We start from the raw sequence: 22,532 nt of genomic DNA, 5'->3' as shown, positions 1-22,532 counted from the left end.
CGCTGCAGTAGGAGGCAAGACCATCTGCTGAGAATGAGGGGGTAGGAGGTGGCATTGGAGGCCGGGGGTGGGGGTGAAGGTTTGGAATAGCTGCTCCGTGTGACGGGAAAGGGAGCTGACCAGGGCTTGGCAGCGGGCTTCCTGAGTGGCACCAGGCTTCCTTCTGGAAACCCGAGTTTTCTGGAGCACCTGTCAGTAGCTACGCAACAGCCACAGTTGGGAGTGAACTGGGAGTCTCGGAGCGTCCCTGGGTGTCCTCAAACCCAGCAGCCACTCCTGTGTCGGGCAGCAACCTGCCTCTCCCCAGCGGTGCCACCGGGGCCCACTTGGGCTGGAAGAACAGCTGACACCATTTCTCTACGCAGAGACGCGCTGACTCCCTAAGTAGTGGCTGCCGGCAGCTCAATGGCAATGACAGCGCTCGTAAAGATTTGGCGTCTTCCTCCAGGAGATAAGCATCAGACGCTTTCCTTGGGAAGTACGGCCTGGCAGCCGTGTGCAGAGGACAGGGGTCAGGCACCGTAGCTGAGGCCGAGGTCACCACCTCCACGTACCGTCAACATTAACAGCAGCACCGCCGGGCTTGGTCTCTGGTGGGAAACATCCTCCTTGGCTCAGCCTTCTCTGTAAACGAAGAGGAGCCGAACTGGGAAGCTCATCTCATTTCATATTTGAAATGAGTCTTATAATTTTGTTCCTGAGTGCTAACCCAGAATAGTACCCCAGAAAGATTCTCATGTGTGTTAGCAGGAGAAGGGTGATTTCGGCGGGGGGGGTTGGGGTGGGCATAAGGCCACCTTAGCCACCGGCAGCTTGAGAACAGGGTGAGGAAAAGCATAGCTTTCTGGTGCTTCTCTTTATGACCACTGCAGGTGCTTTCTGTCCTCATGCCTCTCTCCCACTGCCCACTGTTGTCCCTCTCTCTCCTCCAACTGTGCGATGCCTCCCAGCATCGTCTTGAGAGGAAGATGATCTGACTAGAGTGATTCCTACTAAGGAGAGAGTGACTAATAGGGGGTAACCTTTGACTGTTTGCAGTTGAAGAGGTGAGCTGCTTAAATCCACATACATACCGGCTGTAAAGTCAGGTGTGGGAGTGAGGGTTTTGAGAGTGAGAAAGTAGGGGACTGCTACAGGTTATATCCATTAAGATGGTATAGGCTGCAAGTACCAGAAGAATCCAACTAAAAGTGGTGTAAATAATAGTAACTTCTATTATGTCACATTTCCAGACATCTAGAAGTAGTGTTGGCTGTTCCAAGGTTGACTGATCCAGCACTTCAGTATGGTTTTTAAGAACCCAGTTTCCTTTTGTCTTCTAGTCTGGTTTGTTCTGCTCAAGTAGTGCTCCTCACGGTCCCAAAATAGCTGCAGCAGTTCCTGCTGTTACAAGTAGACAACATCTAGTGCCAAAGAGGGCCTGTTTCTTCCACCATATTCCTTATCAAAAAGGAGCCCCTCAATAGCATTTCCTTTATTTCTCATTGGCCAAAAGTAGGCCACATGCCCAAGTATAAATCAGTCTTGGTGAGAGACAGGAGATGGATCATGATTCACCTTCTCATGCTAAGACCTGCCTTCCTTGAAGGACATGAGAGATGCACAGAATTGGGGTTCTGTTATCCAGGAAGTGAGGGAAATGGCTTTTGGGTTGGCACCTACTAGCACATGCCACCTTTGTGTTTTGTTTCTCCTGAGAACCTGGCACTCCTCTTGGGGGAGGGGACAGTCTCTCGGATAGACTTTTGAATGATGCCCAGAGGATGGGAGCCAAGTCTCGGTGAATGGGATTTGATGTACCTGATGGTGTTGGTGACTTTGCACAAAAGAGAAAGGCACAGCCAAGTGTGTTTTTCAGCTTTGTCATTATCACCTGATATTGTCCCTTTAATAGTTGGGGCAACTCTACTTCTAGATGCACGGCCAGTGACTCTTATTGATTTGAGTGGCTGTCCAGAGCCAGACTAATTGGGCCCAGAGATTGGAACAATGATTCAGCAGGAAGGGGTGAACTGACAAGGCAGAGTCTGTTCGTCTGCTGGCGGGCTGGCTTTGCAACAACCCTTGCCCACAGTAGCAGGGAGCTCAGCGGGCTGGATCTCACTGCCATTCTCACTGTCAGAGGGCACGGCAGGACTCAGAGGACCTGCGTGCTGGTGGTAAAGCCACAATCCCCCGGTCCCAGTAGCACCACTCCGTATCACTCTCTGTTCCCTCGTAAGCTTCTGGAATTGATGGTGAATCCCCCCCCCCCTTGCTCTGACACTCCCTAAAGCATCTAATTCCTGCTCTCCACATGCCACCTGTCCCCAAGACACTCTCCCACATGGGGGTGGGACTCCAGTCTGAGTACCAAATCCGATCCACTGTTTGATATCATCTGGCCCATGCCAAGGGTCTCTAAAAATAAAGGCCTGTCACGGTCATGTCGTTGACTTTTTTTGAACAACATTTTTAGCTCACGCTTGTCTGTCATCTTGTTTCTTTTGTGAATGTGTTGATTGAACAGTGGGTGGCTAGTAATGTTTGTGTTGGCACAGACGCCAACAGCTGATTTTATTTTCTAAAATACATTAAAAAAACCCAGAGATGTAGACTATCCCATGGAAGCTTCTCTTCACCCTATAATTCTGTTTCGTAAAAAGTGTGCACTTTAATAACTTATCGGAATAAAGATAAGCCCCATGAATGGCAAGCTGTTTACATCACTCTGAATTGACTTTCGATCCTTGTCGAACATCCATTTTTACCAGTTCGGATCCGTGTAGGCATTCTGTTTAGCGTGCTGTTTTCCCATAGAGCGTTATTTCTTTTATAAGATATAATAACTTAATAACAGTCAGTCTTATTTCGGTTGCAGTTTTAACAGTCCACAATGGTTCTTTTTATGCCTTGTCTCACACTTCCTATTGTATTATCCTGTGTTGCGTTGCATGAGTCAGGGCTGTGCAAAGAAAGGAGTGAGAAAACCCTGGGTCCAAGTCCCGCATTTGAAATGACAAACTCTGTGACCTTGAGAAATGCTTTAACCTCCTGGGACCAGTTTCTTTTTCTGTAAAATGGGCAAGAAGAGGATTAAATGAATGCATGTCTATAAAGTGCCTCATAGCACAGTCTGAAGTAGGTACTAAATAATGATAATTTCCTTTTAAAAATTATTATAAATAGCAGTCACGAGTTTCCAAACTTTTATGTGACTTTCAGGTTTTTTTCCTTTATATTTCTGTGTGGCTCATAATTGATTTTTCCTCCTGTGAGCCAATCACCCCATTGGAAAATATTTTCATTAATCCACCTTGAAGGAAATGTTAATTTTTGAACATGCTTTGATGGACTTACAAGATTTCAAATCACGTAGAAGATTCTCAGGCATTCCAAAACTGTGGTCACCGAAAATTCAGAGGTAATCCCTTTCCCCGCCACAACCTCAGAAATAGAAAAACTGAATTTATTTGAGCAAGACACATGTGAACATCTCTGGGGAGAAGACCGGCCCTCTGAAATGTTCATTTTTTCCCTTCATTTATTCACTCAGTGATTCACGTGAATATTCAGTAAACATCTGCTGAGTATAGAATACGTGCTAGGCACTGGTGGGAACATTGGCTGTTGCAAGAATTTTATGGAGAAGATACATTTTGGGAGAAAAATCAAAAAGCCAAATTGATAACAACACCTGTTTTATTTTAGTTGACTGCAGCTGTTGTCAAAAAGGAATAACTTAAATGAATCTACTTAGGGCAGGCTCTTAGCAAGAGAATTCGATGAAAACAGAAGGTGAAATGGTTTTGTTTTATTCTCCTCAACCAAGAAAAGTCTCTAACCTCAGCAGCCCAAACCATTTTAGATTTGGACCAGATGGCTCTGAACCTGACCCATTTCCCTTCCCTTGAAGTTCAAGGGGTTGGTAACCCCCCAGAATTATGTACAAGATGATGTGACTATGTACATTTTCTGGGCTTCATAGCTGGCATCATATTTTCAAATTGGTAGACTTCCTGTAAAAAGGGAGGGTATCCTTTTAGAAAGTGGTGAACCACTGACATCCATTCTGCCAGAACCTCTCATTCTCTGTTAACGAAGGGAGTGACTGAGCCACTACCCACACGGTGCTTTAGACATCAGCTTTGTGGGTACTGTAAAGTATTTTGGGTAATGAATTAGTTATTAGCATATAATCAATCAAATCTTTGACTGCTTTTATGTTAATGGCATTAGGTATTCATAATAACCAATAGTCCTAGTAATGACTTACTATATAATTGATTAGGAACAGAAAAATCTGGAAAGTGACTTTCAATGCTGTTTGGATATCAATGATAGTTTAAAATTTCACAAATAATAGTGACCGTATATTAAACGATGAGGATATATCATTTGGTCAGAAGCCCCATCCCCAGGTAGAGATCCGACTAGGGTACAAGGGGCTCCCTGTGTCTCCCCACATCTGGCCCTGGGTAGTCAACTGGAAGGGAATCAGGAATTCTCGACTAAACAAATGATAAGCCTCACCATGGTTCCCTCCCTTGCCCCTCCTGGGTGAGAACCTCTGGAATTAAGGCTGGAGCAAAATGTCCAAGAGGTTTCTCCCTGAACCCAGAGCCCAGAGAGTAGAATTCACTTGTTTTCAGATGTTGGGTGTGCACTTGGCCCTGGCCTCAGGCGAGGGAGTCTGTCTCCCATGTACCAGCCCTGCCTCCCCTTTGGTGGCGGCTGAGGGTCATCTGAGGGCAGGGTGATGAGCCACCATGCCTTGGGGGCTGCTGGTCCCCACTGCCGGGGCCCGACATGTGCTGCCCAGGCCTTGCTGTTGCCACCCTTCCCGCCCAGCTTGTGTGACTCAAACAGCAACAAAACATAAACTAAATCAATTATCATAAGGTCACAGGTCTAGCCCATGAAAGACTAGACAAGACTTAAAAGAAATTAGACTGCAGCTGAATGTAATTAAAAAGGGTTTTGATAGGAATGGAGTATAATAACCTTGTGTGATGATTCCTTTAGAGTGGCATCTGGTACATCGTCTAGGACATAGGGTTTAAAAACAAAGCCATAAATACCTTGTAGTTAATGGCCTTGCTTTAGATCTCTTTCTTTTATATTGCGTGGGCCTGTCCCAGTGGTGGGCACCGTACAGACCACGGCAAAAGGAAGCCCAAGACCAGGCTCGTAGCTGGGGCTCAGTGGGTCCTTCTGGGTAGATGGGATGGCCTCTCCGTCTGTTCAGGCTGCTGTAACAAAATGCCGCAGATTGGGTGGCTTAAATGACAGACTTTTAGGGAAACCTGGGTGTCTCAGTTGGTTAAAGGTCCTACTCTTGATTTCGGCTCATGTCCCTCATGTCATGATCCCAGGGTTGTGAGATCAAGCCCGGCCTTGGGGTCTGTGCTGCGCGTGGAGCCTGCTTAAGATCTTTCCTCTCTCTCTGCCCCTCCCACTTGCTCTCACACTCTCTCTTAAAACAAAAACAAAAACAGGTGTTTATTTTTTGTAGTTCTGGAGGCTGGAAGCCCAAGGACAAGATGCTGGCCAGTTTGGTTCCTGGTGAAGACTTTCTTTCTGGCTTGAAGAGAGCTATCTTCTCTCGGTGCTCCTACGTGGAAGAGAGCACTCTGTCTCTTCCTCTTCTGACCAGGACACTAAAACCATCATAGGTGCCCCACCTTCCTGACCTCGTTGAAACCTACATACCTCCCCAAGGCCCCATCTCCCAAACACCATCACCCTAGGGATTAGGGCTTTGGCACTAAATTTGGGGGTGGGGGATACAAACATTCAGTCCACAAAAGATGGGGTAGGTCTTTAGGTACCAGTGAACCCATGGGCTCATCGTTGTCTGGCATAACCAGAGGGTGGAGGTGGGTTTTCTCAGAGAACTGGGACTATAATCCATATCAAGAATTTCTGGGAAGAATGGTCACTTTGAACACTGAGAGGAGGGTTTATAGTAGAACAGGAGAGTTCTTTTCTGTGTTTCTTTTGGGGAAATGCACCTCCTGTGTTCCTGGTCTCACCCTCCTAACCTACTGCAGAGCCATCAGCCACAAACTTCCCAGATTCTCTTGAATCCAGAGCCCTGGGTGGGGCGGCCTCAGAACTGAGTTCCAGCCCATGGTGGGGGTCATGGCAAGTTCTGCAGATGTCACCAGGGTCCTGTTCTCTGCCAGGAACATTTAATTTCACATCATTAAATTGATAAGTGCCCTATAGGTCTACTAAAATCCCGGTTTCCATCGTGTCCTCACTCAAGAATCCACAATGTGGCCAAATTGCCAGAAACCTGAGCTTTTTATCCCAGGGGTCACATCCCTTATCTCTTACTCTTGCTGCCTTATCCAGCCCTGTTTTGTTATTCCAATATACTTTTTATCAAGCAATATTTTAGACATGCGGGAAGTATAGAAAATAACATTATAAATGCTTGGGTATCAACCCTTCAGCTTAAGAAATGAACAGAGCGTCGTACAGTTGGAGCGCCCTCCCTGCTCTCTGTAAAAAGGACTAGGAGGAGCACGTCTGGGAGCAGCAAGTGAGCTAGATAGAGCAAGGGTTTGGGGGCTGGGTGGACTCAAGTGGAATTCTGGCTCTGTGCTTCCTTGTTGGGAAAATTTGGGACAATCCTGTAACCTCTCAGAGCCTCAACTTCCTCATCTGTAAAATGGGGATAAGGGTATATCACAGACCTCCAAGAGTTGTGAAGACTGAGCGGAGTAATAATGGAAGGGCTTGGCCCAGCACTGGGCACACGGGATGCTCGGAGATGGGGGTTCTCGCTGCTGGTGGCTGTTGGGCTTTTCTCATCTTGGATTTCAACTACGGGGATAGGCCCCCGGGAAGCAGGGAGGTTTCGCTTCAGGCGAGGCCTGGGGACTTGTCAGTGCCCAGGTCCAGGCAGGAGGGTGGGGAACGGAGCTCCCGTGATGGGTGCCGTGGTCTGACTGATGGGCTCCTCGGTGGATTTCAGGTGCTTGTCCTGGCTGTGAAGCAGCTGTTTCCAGAGTTTGAGTTCATGTGGCTGGTGGATGAAGCCAAGAAGAACCTGCCTTTGGAGCTGGATTTCCTCAATGAAGGGAGGAATGCCGAGAAAGTGGCCCAAATGCTCAAAGACTTTGACTTCTTAAAGGTAGGAGGGGCAGGGCAGTGGGGGGCATGGTGGTGTGGTGAGAGTGTTAGTCCCTCCCTTGCAGGACATGAGTGGGGACGCCTCCTTCCAGAGGCTTCTTTCCGAGCCTGAATGATTTGTCCCTAGTGTTGCACATCAGAGCTCTTGAGGGCAGTGTTACAAAGATATACCAAATGTGATTGTTGACCTATCAGCCAAACATGTTTATTGAATGATCCGTAATTCTAATACACTGAGGGCTACCCAAGGGCCCGTAAGCTGTGGTCTTTGCCTCCGTGAAGCCTGGGATGAGGACATTGATGACGATGGTTGCTACTGTGCTCTAGCACTGTTCCCAACACTCTACGTATAATACCTCATCTAATATACAGTCAGTTCTGTTGTAATGCTATGTATGTGTTCCTAGAAACCTCCATAGTGTGCAGACTCACACAATAGAAACCACAGGGCTTATGGGGAAAATAGGGCTGGGCCTACAGCGGTGCCAACGGACCCACAACAAGATGCTCACCATCACTCATTTTCAGGGGAACGCAAACCAACACCACAGTGAGATATCACCTCACACCTGTCGGAATGGCTAGAATTAAAAAGACAGGAAGTCACAAGTGTTGGGGAGGATGTGGAGAAACAGGAACCCTCCTGCACATTTGGTGGGAATGCACATTGGTGTAGCCACTGTGGGAGTTGGTGTGCAGGTTCCTCAAAAAAACTGAAAACAGAACATGTGATCCAGATAGAGGCAACCCTGTGTCTATTACCGCATTATTTCCAACATCCAAGATCGGGAAGCAGCCCAAGTGCCCATCCACAGATGAATGGGCAAAGAAGATGTGGTGTGTACACAATGGACTATTACTCAGCTATGAAAAAGAATGAGATCTTGCCGTCTGCGACCACATGGATGGACTAGAGCACATAGTGCTAAGTGAGATAAGTCGGACCGAGAAAGACCAATGCCTTATGATCTCGCTCGCATATGGAATGTAAGAAACAAAACAGATGAACAAACCAAAAAAGACAAAAACATGGACTTAAATATGGAGAACGGACTGGTGGCTGCCAGAGGGGAGGTGCATGGAGGGATGGTGAAATACACAATGGGGTAAAGAGTATAGTCACTGGGATGAGCACCGAGTGAGGTGTAGAGCCGTTGAACCATCCGCCTGTACGAATTGTAGCACTGTTCGTTATACTTCAGGAGAAAATAAAATAGACAACTCACAAAGGAGAAAATGCAAATCTAAAACAGTGTCACCAGTGACACAGAAAATAAAAGAAGGTGGGAGCCTACTAGAAATAGCGTAGTTTTACACACGTTACATGGCTAAGAAGTACGTAAGACCACCGAGCACATAGTGCCCCAACCTGACAGCTGCTTGTGAAAGTGAGCGCGGTTGGAGTTGCCGCTTGTGCGTTAGTGTGTGGTGGTGGGAGGCTGGTCATCTGGGTGTGGGCGGAAAGTTTTAACCCAGATGTGCATGGGTGGGACTCATGGTGCCTGTGGCAACGTTGGGGTGTGTGTGTTTTGTGTATGCCTGGGTCAAGCCCACCCGAGGGAAGCCATTTCCTGTGTTCACGGGGTGTTTCCTGGGGAGGATGGCTCACATAAGCCAGTGCAAGATTTGTATTACAATCAAAGTGCCTCCCCCAAGTATATCAATCACATTTAAAAAGTTTGTGTTTTCAAGTGTTAAAGAAGAACTGACTGTCTGATATAGACGACTCTGTGGGGAAAAACATCAGATGATACAAAGTAGCAGCTTTGCAAGAGGTCCTCCATTCAGGAGAAGGGACTCCCGTGGTCCTTCAGGGCAGGGCAGGCTCTGCTGAGGACCTGGTTCTGGAACAGGTCTTTGAGGTTGGCCTGACGTTCCCCGTGGGCTCCCTAGGCTTCTCCCTAGATAGATGCACGGCACTGTTCTTCCAACATACGTGGTCCTTCATGGGTCTTAGACCTTTTTACCCTGGGGGTTTCTCTTCATGATACAGGGGTTGGGCCCCTCTGGTACCCTGCATAGTGAGCTTGGCTTTCAAGTCTTTGAAGAGATCAGCCCTTCTCTCTTCACAGGAAGCCTGGAGCGTGCGGGAAGGGAAGTCATAGAACCGCTAGAAGCTCCAGGTGCTCTTTCCAGAGCAAATAGGTGGTGCTGTTCTTGGGGGGGGGGTGGTCTCAGTACCTTGAATTTGGAGGTCTCTTGCTCTTGACTCAAGTGTTCACGTGGCTTCTGAAGACATCAGAAGAAAGGGAGGTAGTGTTTCTACTTCTGCTAATCCAGCTTTATTAACAGAAGTGGGGAGACTGAGAGTGTGCCTACCCTAGGCACCTGAGGATCCTAAAGCTCATATCATGGCAGAAAAGCCACAGCTGTGGATTGGTGTCACGTCTTCACACTGATGGAGCCACTGGCTGAGTTTGACCCTCTGAGTGAGCTGAGAGTCAGGTCTGTCTGGCCCCCAGGACGATGTTCGACTGCCTTTGCCTCAGCTGGCCTTCACAGATGTGTGTGTACAGACCTGCTTGCACCTGTAAATCCTGATGGGCAGACTAGACCTGGTAACACTGCCCCAGCCTTGAAGTTCAAGCCACCAATTCAGTAAACACATGGCCCTCTCACACAAGGTATCATACCAACTCATTAGCCTGGAGCTGTGGGTTCTAAACTTATGTTTGGTTCTGCTTGTCTCGCCCATGTCTTCTGTTGCTTTATCCCACATCTCCTGAGCATTTCCTGAGCTTGTTGTTCTAGGGGCTGGGAGGCCTGGCTGAGTAAGAGACGGTTGGCTACTGCATGAAAAAAGGTCCCATGTAGTGGGGTACAGAAACACTGTGTTGCCACAGTGCAGACATCTTCATGCACAGAGGTACAGCCGATGACAGAGACTTGGCTGCATTTCTGTGCATGCCCAAGAGCAAACCCTCCCTTCTGCTCAGGGTAAGGAGCTCAAAGGGGCAAATGGTATTGATCAAACATTTCTTCTGCTTCCTCGGACTCTACACAGGTACCATGACATCGGCTCCTTCCCATAGCCAGCACCCCGTCTTACAGGGGATGGTCTTAGAGGAGAGCAGCTAGGGCCGCCATCCAGATTTTCTGATTTCATCTCTGGTGCTTGCCTAAGGACATTCTGTTGCCTCTTAGCGTCAGGGGTGCTCCTCAGCACCAGAACTATGAACTAGACAAACAGAACCATCTCCTTCACCGTTCCCATGGAAACAGCAAATCATCCTCTGGCTGGGGCCAACTAGCATCTGCCAGACCAAGACATGTAATAATAATAATAACACACATTTCAGAAATGAGGATGCCAAATGGGTAAATAATTAATGTAACAATTTGACCTGCCGCTTCTAAAACCCACACACTGTTCCTAAGACAATGGTGCGACTGAGGCTCCTGAGTAATTAATTTTGCCTAAACACATAACAAGTGGGAAGCAAATTTTGCACTGTGAACCCAGTTCAGCTCTTAAAACTGGAGATAGATTGCCTTTGCATACGGGCACCCCATCACAACATCTGTGCGTAATTAAGCCTCAGCGAAGAGTTTACCTCTCCGTGTATGAGGCACCTTCCGGTGGGGTTTCATAACCTCAGCCTGTGCTCTAAATCTCCAAGCCTCAGCAGCCGAGCACCGAATGGAATTGTGGGGTCAGGGAGACCGGGAGAGGGTGAGAGGGCAGCCGGGCCAAACAGTCAGGACAAGGGGATTTGTGGATCTGTCGTGTGCTGTGGGGAGGGGCTGGGACAGGCAGTGAGGTCTGTGACTAGCCTGGGGGGAAAGCTGGGGCACGGGAGGAGGAGAAGCCTTAGAAGCACAGAGACTGAGACCGGAAGAGATGAGAGTGTGCCTGGACATGGGGAGGCAGGGCGAGGGAAAGAGGTCATCTCCTGAGCGGGCCCACTTTTGGTGGGGGTGGGGGTCACTTGTTAGAGCAAGGCCAGCATCCCGGGACTCTCCAGAAATTACGGGCAGACCTTGAGGGACGTGCATGCTTTTAGAGAAGCAAGCACCACAGCTTCCTATGAATTGCAAAGATGAAGAACCACTGATGTGAAATATTTAGGAGGAGTTAATATTTTTTATGTGCCTGTCTATGTGAGACCCTTTTTAAAGTGCTTTACATGTATTTACTCCTTAATCATTATAAAGTCCCATGAGGGAAGGGCCATAATTAGCTCTTTGTCAATGGTAGGGAAATTGAGGCCCAGAGAGGTTAAACCCTTGGCCCCAGGTTACACAGCTTCTGGTAAGGGGCCAAGGTGGCTTGTGAATGGAGGCAGCCTGGCTCTCAAGGCTGTGGGTTAAATAATTTATGGGGCAGAGCTGAATTGTGCTGAACTGTCTGTAGCATCAACTCTCAGCCCTAGTCGTGTGTCAGAACCACCCGTGACCCTCTCCATGGCTGTCACATGGCAGCTGCTGTCCATCCAGCAGGTGCGAACGAAGTGTGTGCTGCTGTGTCGAGCACCTGGATCCCACACGTGCTAGTAGGAAGTCGGGAATGTTGCTTTGCTGTAAATGTCATCTCCGTTTCACCAGTGGGAAGCTGGCACTCAGGTTATAAAACTTACCCACAATCACACAGCTTGGAGGGAGCAAAGCCAGGGCTCTAGCCCGAGAATCTGCCTTGGGGGGTCTGTGCTCTGCTTCCCTGGACTCCCCCAGTGATGGGCATGGGCCCAGGCGAACCAGGGCCTGCTTCACAGGTATGGTGACCAAAGCCCAAGAACAAAATGGAACCACGGGGTCAGGGCCAGACTATGAGACTGAGGCCCAGGGTCTTGGGCTTGAATTTTCCATAATCTGTACCTTCCTTCTTGGGATTAAGATTGGCCCCAGTGTGTGTGTGTTGGGGTGGGGAGCAGGTGGAACCCATGGGAGTGGGGCCTCTGATCCATAACAAGGAGATAGACTTTGGACCCAGAGTCCTGATGGCCAGACTGTGACCCTGCCTGTGGGGTCACTGGGTCCCCTGGCCATGACCCCCCTGAGTTGAGTTTTGTTTGGGGGGCATGAGAGGGTGGTTCTCATGCCCCTTTAGAATGATTCTTCTTCATCTTTCTCCACTTCGATGGAAAGAGCAGAAGAAGGCACGGGGATGAAACATGGGTGTTGGGGTGAACTTCGTCTTATGTTCCCAAACCCTCCTACCCACCTGGTGATTGAGGGGCAAGTCGTTGACCTTATGTCTCCCGGTCAAGCCACGTTTTTCCTAAGTGAGCAGGGAGCAGATCTGCATTTTGTAGTCATTTCCGTGATATAGTTGTCAAGGGACAGTTTGCCGTGAGCTCCCTACCTCTCTACCTCCCAGGTTTGGTCTTGTGTCATTTCAGATCTGAGCAGCTGTGGCAGGGGCCGTTGTGTGTTCAGACAGGGACCGTTGCCTTGGGAGGGAGGCTGGGGAGAAAGGTGGAGGAGTGGGGAGCGGAGCGCTCCCACCGCCCCGATTAACAAGCCCAGAGAGTCTCCTGACTTTGGGTTTTCTCTTTCCGTCTGTGGCTCTTTAAAGCGATTTCCAAGTTGCCCCAGGCAGGCCCAGATGGGGGTCTGACCTCCTGTCTCCGGAGCCCCAGGCGCCCACGGCCAAGCTTAGATTTCCAAACAAACTGAGAAAAGAGTTTAACCTCAAAAATATGTCCCTTCCATTTGGAAGCCACAGCCAACAACAGCAAACTTGCACTCATGTTTTTAAAGATAGCTTGTGAAAAGTGCCACACAAGACTGAATTTTAAGTTCACAGTCAGAGAGAGTCACAGATGTCTCTACTAGCCCAGATTCTCAAATGGCAAGAACTGCAGGCAAGTAGCAAACCACAGTACCTTGACTTCAGTTGGAACCTTTGTTCCAGGGAGCCCAGAGAGTTCCGCATGTGTGTGCAGCCCCAAGCATCCTCCGAGCTCCTTCTTGAAATGGGGCGGGACCATTTCCTCTGTGATGAGGAAAACGGAGGCACTGCAGGTTAAGTGGCTGAATCAAGACATGACAGTATTCGCAGAAGGAGGAAGGAAAATGGGTTTCTTGATTTGAAGGCTGAGGTCTTAGTGCTAGGTCCTTATTCCCCCAAACCCTTGACTGAACTCTCCTTGGTTTCTTTCCCCCCACACCTCCGTTTCTTCCTTTCTTTTTCTTTCTTTTCTCTCTCTCTTTCTTCTGTTTTGTTTTATTTGAAAACAAGCCCATCACAAGTTGTTGGGGACATGTGGCATGGGGAGATCCCAGTCATTCCTCCCTCCTGGCAGTGGTGGCACTCTGAGGTCTCACTCACTCATATGGCAGCCCAGGAGCCCTTGGTGCAGTCCCATCTCTTGCCTCTTCGTGGGGAAATCTGTTCTCTTTTTTGCCATTGGGTTTTCTTAGAGTCAGAGGGGGTTGGAGAGCATATCACTTAGGAATGCATTTGTCTGCAGGGAACCAACAGCCCATTTTAGACTGTCTTAAACAAAAAAAGACTAATTTTCCTCACATGGCAAGACGGCTTACAGCAGTTGCCTGCTGATACTATGTTAGTGGTGTGGTGCTATCAGGGCTGGCATCTCTGATTTTCTTGGACTTTTCCTCATGGTGGCAAGATAGCTGCTACAGCTCCAGGAATCATATTCACTTTCAAGGTAGGAAAGAAGGGTAAGAGGAGTTGTGCTGTTTACAAACATCCCCCCCTTTTTTAAGACCACTTATTTATTTGAGAGGGAGAGGGAGAGAGCGCATATGGGCAGTGGGGAGGGGCAGAGGGGAGAGGGAGAAGCAGACTCTGTGCTGAATAGGGAGCTGGATTTGGGGCTTGATCCCAGGGCCCTGAGATCACAACCTGAGCCCAAGGCAGACACTCAACCCACTGAGTCACCCAGATGTCCCACCAAACATCGCTTTTTATGAGGAAAAAAAAAAAAAGGCCCTAGCAGTCCTTCCACATACGTCTCATAAGCCAGCACTGTGTCATGTGACCATCCCTGCTGTGGGAAGGTGGGCAGGAAAAGTATGTAGTTTTTCCTATCTCTGGGGAAGAGGACTGGGAAGAGCTGCCGGGTTAGGATCCAGCATTGCCACAGAGGACCTGTAGGAAACGCACATGAGAAAACCCAGGACTTCCTGACTGAACAATTTATCACCCCATAAAAATTCGTTCATTTGTTCGTTAGTTCATTCGTAGACATAGACATGGAATACATCCGTTGCACCAGTGTAGACACTGAGGCAGAGGGTTGAGAGTCACATGAGGAGGCTGCAGTGGGCCTGGTGTGAGAGGGAAATAGATTTTAGTGCCAACTCTGACTCAGGTCTGGCAGGTTCCACACCTGTCCCCCTAAGTCCCGATTTTAGTTTTGGCTCTTGCTGGTGTCTAGAGGCATTGAGGAGGGTGGGGAAGCTGTTCTCTGTTCCCTGAGCAGGAAGGGGTCTCTGAAGGAGGGCCCGGGGGCCTGGCTGGTGGAGGAGGCAGCATGGCCCAGCCCGCCCCTGCTCCCCTCCCCTGTCACTGCTCAGTCCCTCTCAGGCTTTGTCTGGAGCATCTGGCCCGCCAGCCCTTCTGACCTGCCCCTGACTCTTTCAGGTCCCCCGCATCTACTGGGAGCTGTCCACCAAGCGGGTCCTTCTGATGGAGTTTGTGGATGGCGGCCAGGTCAACGACAGAGACTACATGGAGAGGAACAAGATTGATGTCAATGAGGTGAGCTTGAGTGCACACGGCGGCTGTGCAGGGACACGGGCTTGGTTGGGGCCACCCACCGAGGGCAGGCATGTCCCTGTGAGGTCTTACTGCCTTGAAATGGAGTCTGTGGGCTGAAGAATTCCAGTGTTCCCGAGTACAAAGCATCCTCCTGGGGTGTCTGGGACAGCTCTCTGCCCTGTCTCCTAAAGCTGGGGCTGGTCACCCCCAGTGGGGTGCAGGCCCATGCTGAGCCCTTTCTTGCCCCTCGTGCCCCAACAAGTGATGGCCATCGGTCTACTTGTCCGAACCCCACAGAGCTGAACAGCCCCAGAGAACAGTGGCATGAAATCCATAGGACTTACTGCTTCTGTCCTTATGGGGCGTGGGCACAACCTCCCCCTTTCTCCTGCCCTCCCCTCTCCCTGCTGTTCGCCAGACCTCAAGGGGGTCAGGCCAGCAGGGGCCAACTGCTTCTACTTCAGAGAGCTACAGGAAAAGGGAGGCCTCTGTCTCCTGCTTCCCACTCTGCTGGGCTCAGGGAAAGAAGGCTGGCCGGTGTGGGGCGACCTGTACCCCATTTTCATCTTCTTGGTTGCCATAGGGGCCACAGGTGGGAATGGAGTTGTACTTTTTCAGCAACACCCATCATTTTTAAAGTCCCTTCTCTGAGCCTAGGTAGGGGCTTTGGAGGGAGTCAGATGTCATTCCCTTCTTTAAGGAGCTCACCACCTAGTGTTGCTGTTAGACCCTCAGCTAAATCCTTACGAGCCCCTCTGGGTGGCAGGCAGGAGGGGTGTGAGCGAGACCCCAGGGAGCTGCTGATGGTGGTGCTTTGCTTCTGCCGCAGGTTGGCTGCTGCAGCAGGACGGGTGGGGATTTGCTGGGTGCAAATCCAGGGTGCACCCTGTTGCCAGGGTGGAGGAGTTGGGGGGCAGCGATGGCACCGTGAGGAAGGGGAAGGGAATGGGGAAGCTTGGCAGTGTTTCCAGGGGAGCGTGGAAAAATAGGGTGGGGGCAGGTAGTGACGACATTGGGCAGGACCCCAAAGGTACTGGGGAGTCACGAAAGGTGTCAAGGCGTGTGGTGACGTGATCCACTGGTCTGGGTAGGCGAGAGGAAGCAATGAAGAGAGGTGAATGCTCTTTCTTCCTCCCACCCCAGGCAACATATGAAGATGAGCCTATGGTCCCAGTGGTGGGATGAGCGGGAGGAGGAAGCTCCAGATGAGCCAGTGGAATGTAGGAGAGGGTGCACGCAGGGAGCTCAGGCCTCTGAGTGCCTGTGTGACCTCTGCCAATGGGGACAATGACCTCCTTCTAAGAAGGTTGTGAGGGCCACACGAGTGCTGAGCACCGTGCCTAGCAGGTACTTCATGCTTCATATGGTAGCAAGATTGTTGTTTTTGTTCTCATTTGGGCTCTGTCCTTTCCTGCTTCCTCCTTTACCTCCTCTTGCCATAAATGTTTATTGAATGCCTAACTCACTGTACCAGGTGCTTTTTTCCATAAGAAACTTGGGAGGCAGGTCTCATTGTCTTCATTCTTCTGATGAGGAATCAGAGATTCAGAGAGGGAAGGTAACTCATCCAAGGTCACACAGCTAGTAGAGCTGGGTTCGAAACTGAGGCCCTTGAGTCCACTGTTTCTTAGTTTGTAAAAGGAGATTTTGCGTCAAGAGCATAGGGCACTGCTGCTGGGGACCTGGCTGGGAAATGCTCAGCCACAGCTGGCCTTGGCCTCCTGGAAACTGAGAATGATGCTCCTGGAACCCTTGAGGGCCTCAGGGGTGTGTGTGTGCAGAATAGAGAAGCCAGACAGGCACCAGGCCACACCACCCCCCGCCCCACCCCATCACCAGAGTTGCCTCTGGGGCTTTTCTTTTCTTCTTCTTTTTTTTTTTTTTTTTTACGATTTTATTTATTTATTTGACAGAGAGAGATCACAAGTAGGCAGAGAGGTGGGCAGAGAGAGAGGGGGAAGCAGTCTCCCCGCTGAGCAGAGAACCCGATGTGGGGCTTGATCCCAGGACCCTGAGATCATGACCTGAGCCGAAGGCAGACGTTTTAACCCACTGAGCCACCCAGGCGCCCTGCCTCTGGCTTTTCTGGAAGAGGTCTCCCTTTGGGAGTTGGGAAGGGACAAGAGAAGGACTGTTTTAGTTCAGCCTTCCACTTTCCAGTTGGCAGGACACTCTGAGGGAGAGCAGAGGTCTTTCCCGAGGTCACTGGGCCAGTACCACAACTTGGGGCTTCTGATTCTGCTTGTCACTGTTGCCTTCTAGGGTGGGCCTGGGAGGGTGTTGGGGTTGAGCTCCTGCACAAGAGGGAGGGAGAGACCTGCTTGCCCATCTCCCCCAGTGGTGGTTGGGGTGGTGTGTGTCCCTAGACATCTGTCCAGAGATCCTCTGCCCGCTGGGACCCTTGGGTATAGAGTCTTTGGCTCCAGTGGGCAGTGGAGTGGGGCGACGAGGGGGATCCCCTCTAGCTTTTCCTGAACAACCTTAATGGGAGCAGGGTCTCTCTGCCGGTGGCTCAGGAAAGACACCAGAGGTCTCGTACCGTCCCCTCCCCCACCAGGTTCCTGGCATTTACTTACTGCTGCTGCGGTGGGATTTTCATTTCAGCAGCGCCCCCAAATCCATTAATCTCTTTGGATACAGTGAGTCCAGGGCAGAGAGTGGTGTTTTATCAGAAGCAGCTTTGATTTTTCAAAGACAAGTGCAAACAGAGATGTGCTCTGCTGTAGTTGCTTCTCACAGCTGAACGAGGTGCCTGGGACAAGGGGCAGCCAGGCCAGAGGGGGTTTTCAGGAGCTGGGCAGGGTGCTGCCCTCTGAGAACCCCATTCATCTCCTCCTGCCTCTGGCCCTCTTTAAACGTCCTGGTTCATGAGGCCAGCGTTCTGGGTCGAGCAGATTTTCAGTGGACATCCTATGAGTTAGGGGAGAATACATCAGCCAGCCTCGCACCCTGGGTTAGCCTCTGGGAGGCAGGCCTGGGGCAGAGTGCTGGTTTTTTGTTTTCTGTGATCATGCAGGGTGGGGCAGGCCGATTTCAGAGTGATTTGGGGAAAACAATAACAACAACAATAATAATAATTACAAGCAACTAATCTGTGCCAGGCCCAAGGCAAACATAATCTCTATTCCTTACAGCTCGAGGGTGCGATGGGGAGACCAGAAGCCCAGGACTGGGTGAGAAAGCTAAAGCTCAGAGAGATTGAACCACTTGCCCAACCGCACACAGCTAGCGGGGGCAGAGCTCAGCTTTCTATCGGAGGCTGCTTGTTCCTCCACCTTCTCCATCCCCTCCCGGGGATTGGGATCCGACTCTGGCTGCCGTGGAACCAGCCCACCTGCCCCCAGCTCCTGAGTGACGGCCACATCAGTAATTCCCCGAAGAAGGGGGAGCAGTGCTGACCGAGCAGCTCGGCCCAGCACGCGAGTGCTAACTGAATGCAACCCTTCTCCCTGGAACTCCTGTCAGACATGGTTTTTTCCTTTCCACGCGATGCTGCTCCCCTTTTAGAGGGAGGAGTAGACGAGCGGTGTGTGGGGGGTGTGGTTGGCGCTGCAGACTGGGAGTTAGTCGATTATTGTTGTTTTCACGATTATTACCGTCGTTGGACCCTGTCCTTTCCTTCTTTACCTCTTTATATGGTTAGTGTTTCCCACCCGCCCAGCCGTGTGCCAGACGCCTTCTCCACTGCAAGCTTAGGAGGGAGGGCTTTGTGCCTCTCTTTGCAGGTGAGGAATTGGAGACCCGGAGACACCCAGATCCTGACGGTGTACTTCCCCGTTTTCACATGGATCTACCATGTCATCCCCAGCCCGATAAAGATGTGAATGATCTCGAACCCTCTGGCAGGCTTCCCCACCCTCACTAAACTTGCCTTTTTGACTGTTGCAGGACGTCACTTCCGCTCACTACTGAACTCCATAGAAGTGGAATCCCACAGTGTAGTCTTTTGGGTCTGGCATCTTTGTCATCAGTCATCTGTGGGTCTTTTCTGGAAGCTCTGTTCTCTTCCCTTGATTTATTGGTCCATCCTTGCAATAGTACCACACTGTCTTGATGACATAATTCCTCAGTCCCCTGGCCCTGGCTTCTGGGGTTTGCATGACCTGGGAGCCTCTTTGGTATTCTGTGATGTTGTTATTAAAGACTGCTGCAGAAAGCCCAGGCTGGGCAGTGGGCGGGGATGGCCCCTTTGCTCTACTGGGCTGTTGCTGACCACCAGTTGGGAGAAGACTGGGGACAGGCCCGACTTTACAGAAACTAATCTTTATGTCTCTTACCATGCGGCATCAGAGCCACAGGCCTCAGGGAAGACTAGTGGGCTTGAGTGTGGGTGTGTGTGTTGGGGGGAGGCGTGGGGACCAGGAAGGGGGAGGTACGGGAGACTCCACTTGGCTGAAGGCTTCTAACAGACTTCTGAGTTCTAAAGTCTCCTGCGGACTGTGGGACTCAGTGAGTTGTCCCTGGAGTGAAGAAGCCCTCCTTAGGACAGCCTGTCTGTGAGTGTTCCTTGGGGAGGGAAGTATGGGACAGCTGGAAGTGACAAGGGACAAATATGTCACCCCGTATCCTGGGTGGCAGGGTGTTTAGTGGCATCCTGGCTGCCACACGTGGCTGACTCCGCTTGCAGTCCATGCTCAGGAAGTGGCTGTAAAAGGAATCGCTTTCCAGGTGGGTGGGGATGGTTCTAGACCCCCCCAACCGCTTGTTGAGTCGGCCCCACTCCTCTTCGAAGAGGCCTCCTTGCGCTGCAGCATTCCAGCCTTGCTGGGCCTCGCGTGTGAGGACCCGAAGACCAGTCTAAGTAGTCAGTATGCAAAGACTTGGGTACAGAAGTGCCAGGTTGGGAGGCAAGAACTTGAGTTCCAGTCCCTGTTCTGCCAGTGGCTTGCTGTGTGACCTTGGATAAATCACTCCCCCTCTCTGGACCTTGATTTTCTTATTCAAGGCAGTGGATTAGCTGGACTCTAAGGGCACATCCTGCCTGGCTATTTTACACAACAGTGATTCTTGGCTTGCTGGGAGCAAAGACCTCAACCATTTATTTCACAATCTCCAGAGGGAGCTTATTTAATAATGCAAATTCCTGCTGTACCCCAGACTGACTCATCAGAATCTAGAGTGGAAAATGTTGCAAGAATCTGCATTTTAACAGACTCTTCAGGTGTTTCAGACACTGACTGGAGTCCAGGAACCACCTGCCACAAGGCCAGCCTCCAGACACTGTGCAGCGCTAACCCGAGTGTGCTCATTCCTGCAGGGAGTGTGAGGCCTGCAGGGGGAGGGCAACAGCCTGGGGGGGCCTCTTTTGTTTGAATCTCTGCACCTGCCATGGTGATCATATTTGCCAGTCACATTAAGAACTGGTGACAGTGACTGTCACTGATTTTATTAAAAGTAAAGGTCGAGCAGGAGCACGCTTTCCTAGGCCGGATGGAGCCTCCTCAAGCCACAGGACGACTATTGATTGCAGACCTTTTATCGAAGGTTAATTGGATTTCAGGGAGTGTGTGTTTAAGACCCTGCCTGGGCTGAGGCCCAATTGAATTTGTGTGAAATTAGCTAGAGAGAAATGTGACCAGGTTGGGAGTTTGGGGAGGTGGGGATGGGCACTGGGGTCTGGTAGGCAGACATCTGCTGCTGTCTGTGAAGAGTGGGGGAAGGTGCAGAGATAGGGAGCTAGCGAGAGACGCCTGGGGGCCAGCTAGGGGAAGAGAGCAGGGGGCTTCCAGGGATCACTGGCTGGACTTTGATTCAGGCCCCTGTCTTTGGGATGGCCCTCTTGGTATGTGGTGTGGCCTCCAGAGCCCACCCTTTTACCTTTCCAGGAAGTAAATCTTGCCTTGAGTCAGTGGGGTGGGGATCAGGGGTGCAGCTCATACTTGGAAAGCCTTCCTATGAATCTTCCTTTTTCAAGACCCCCAGCTCCGGTTTTCAGAGGTGTCAGGGACCTTCATTTGCTGAGCATCTCTGGGCTTGGGCAAACACCAAGCCTCCCTCCCCCACCCCCGCTTGCCAGCCTAGGGTCCAGGTCTCAGTAGCTCTGTCCCCCACCTCGGCAGAGGCCATCTTGCTCATCCCTTTCTGTCTGTTCTCTCTGTTGCTGAGGGCTCTTTCTACTCTTTGTGTCTTTTAACCTTCTTTGTGAGGTCAGGGAGGGAGTGGAGTCAGCACATGGGTTCAGTTGGCCATGTTTAGCCAGAAGCCCTTGTCATGCTTCTTCCTTCCAGTACGTTTTTTTTTTTTTTTTAAGATGTTATTTATTTGGGAGAGAGAGAGAATGAGAGAAAGAGCAAGAGAGGAGAGAGATCAGTGCCCTGCTGAGCAGGGAGCCCATTGTGGGACTCGATCCCGGGACTTCAGGATGATGACCTTAGTCGAAGGCAGTTGCTTAACCACTGAGCCACCCAGGCATCTCTCCTTCCAGAAGTTTTAAAATCAATTCCGGGTCATTCTGGGAGCCATGGAAGGGTCTCAGATGTGTCTTTCAGCCGCTGTTCCTCATGCATCTACTGTGTGTGCACATTGTGTGTGACTGCTGTTCACAGGCGTGCACAGAGCTTGGTAAAAGGGGAGGCTGGGAGCCCGGGCAGGAGGGGCAGAAGGTTATGCCTGGCTCTGCCATTTGCTGGCCAGGGACCCCTGAATGAGTCACTTAAACTCTGAGTGATTGTCCACAGCTGTGCAGTCAGAGTCTGAACAATACTTACTTCACAGGGTCATTGTGTAGACTTTAGGCTGTGAAGTTGTGTAAGATCATTTAATTAATTGATTCATTATATTTCTTAGGTTATTTATTTGAGAGAGAGAGAGAGAGAGAGTGAGTGTGCCCGAGCAGGGGGAGAAGCAGAGGGAGAGGGAGAAGCAGGCTTCCTGCTGAGCAGGGAGCTCGATGCAGGACTCGATCCCAGGACCCTGGGATCATGACCTGGGTGGAAGGCAGACGCTTAACTGACTGAGCCACCCAGGAGGCCCTGTGTGAGCTCATTTATAATTCATGATGTCATTCACAGAGGCATGTCTTCCTGGGACTCGTCTTTAGCCCCCTTCCTTTGCACTTACCTCTGTTGTCCTGGGTACGGAGATGTGGAAAATGAGCAGTGGTCCTCGACTGAGCAAACAGTGACTCCTGCCCCTGTCTGTAAAGGCCATGCTGCAGTCAGGCCCTGGTCTCCCTGTGTTGAATACCACACTTACTTTTCTTCAGCATCGTCTCCCACTTCATGGGCCTCTGACTCCATGGTAGAAGGTGCCCAGAGGACCAGGGGAGCAAAGCTGAAGAGGAATGAGGGATCCTGTTTACCGAAGTCTCTAGAAACAGAACATCTTCTCCACTGTCCTCATGTAGAACTCCATTAACGTGTCAGACCAAATCTTGAGAAGTGCGGGGTTGTTTGAGAAAACTCAGTGCCCGAGATGGGCTCCTGGAAATTTCTTTCCCTAGCAACGGGGTGTTGGGAGTGGAGTCAGCTTTCTGGGTCTTTGGTACTGGCTCTGCTTATAAAAGGGGAGGCTCCCAGCCTCCCCTTTTACCATACCGCCTTGGTGAAGTCATTCGCTCTTTGGAAGCCCCAGCTGCCCATTGTAAAGTGGGGGGCAGGAGAAACACCCATGGGAGTGTTTGATGATTGCAACATGAAGTGTTTGGTACAGTGGCCCCAGTATGTTCTCAACACAAGTTGTTATTACATTGGACTTCCAGCCCTCAGCCCCCCTTGCCAGAAAGAGGAAATGTGTAGGGAAG

General features: G+C 50.5%; 1 protein-coding gene across 4 annotated transcripts in view; it reads left to right on the top strand.

The window, feature by feature from the left end:
* Positions 1-22,532, top strand: part of ADCK1 (aarF domain containing kinase 1) — a 121,729-nt gene that overhangs the window by 83,411 nt on the left and 15,786 nt on the right. For all 4 annotated transcript variants that reach the window (XM_045071799.1, XM_045071796.1, XM_004739158.3 and 1 more), the window contains 2 exons: positions 6,965-7,123; positions 14,675-14,791. In XM_045071799.1, coding sequence (XP_044927734.1) covers positions 6,965-7,123; positions 14,675-14,791 — 276 coding nt within the window. The remainder of the gene's footprint in view (positions 1-6,964; positions 7,124-14,674; positions 14,792-22,532) is intronic.

The sequence above is a fragment of the Mustela putorius genome, unplaced genomic scaffold (genome assembly GCF_011764305.1).
Source record: "Mustela putorius furo isolate JIRA1106 unplaced genomic scaffold, ASM1176430v1.1 tig00000129_pilon_pilon_pilon, whole genome shotgun sequence".
In the NCBI taxonomy this organism is placed as follows: domain Eukaryota; kingdom Metazoa; phylum Chordata; class Mammalia; order Carnivora; family Mustelidae; genus Mustela; species Mustela putorius.
The sequence above is the reverse complement of the archived record's forward strand: the minus strand, read 5'-3'. Positions and strand labels throughout refer to the sequence as shown.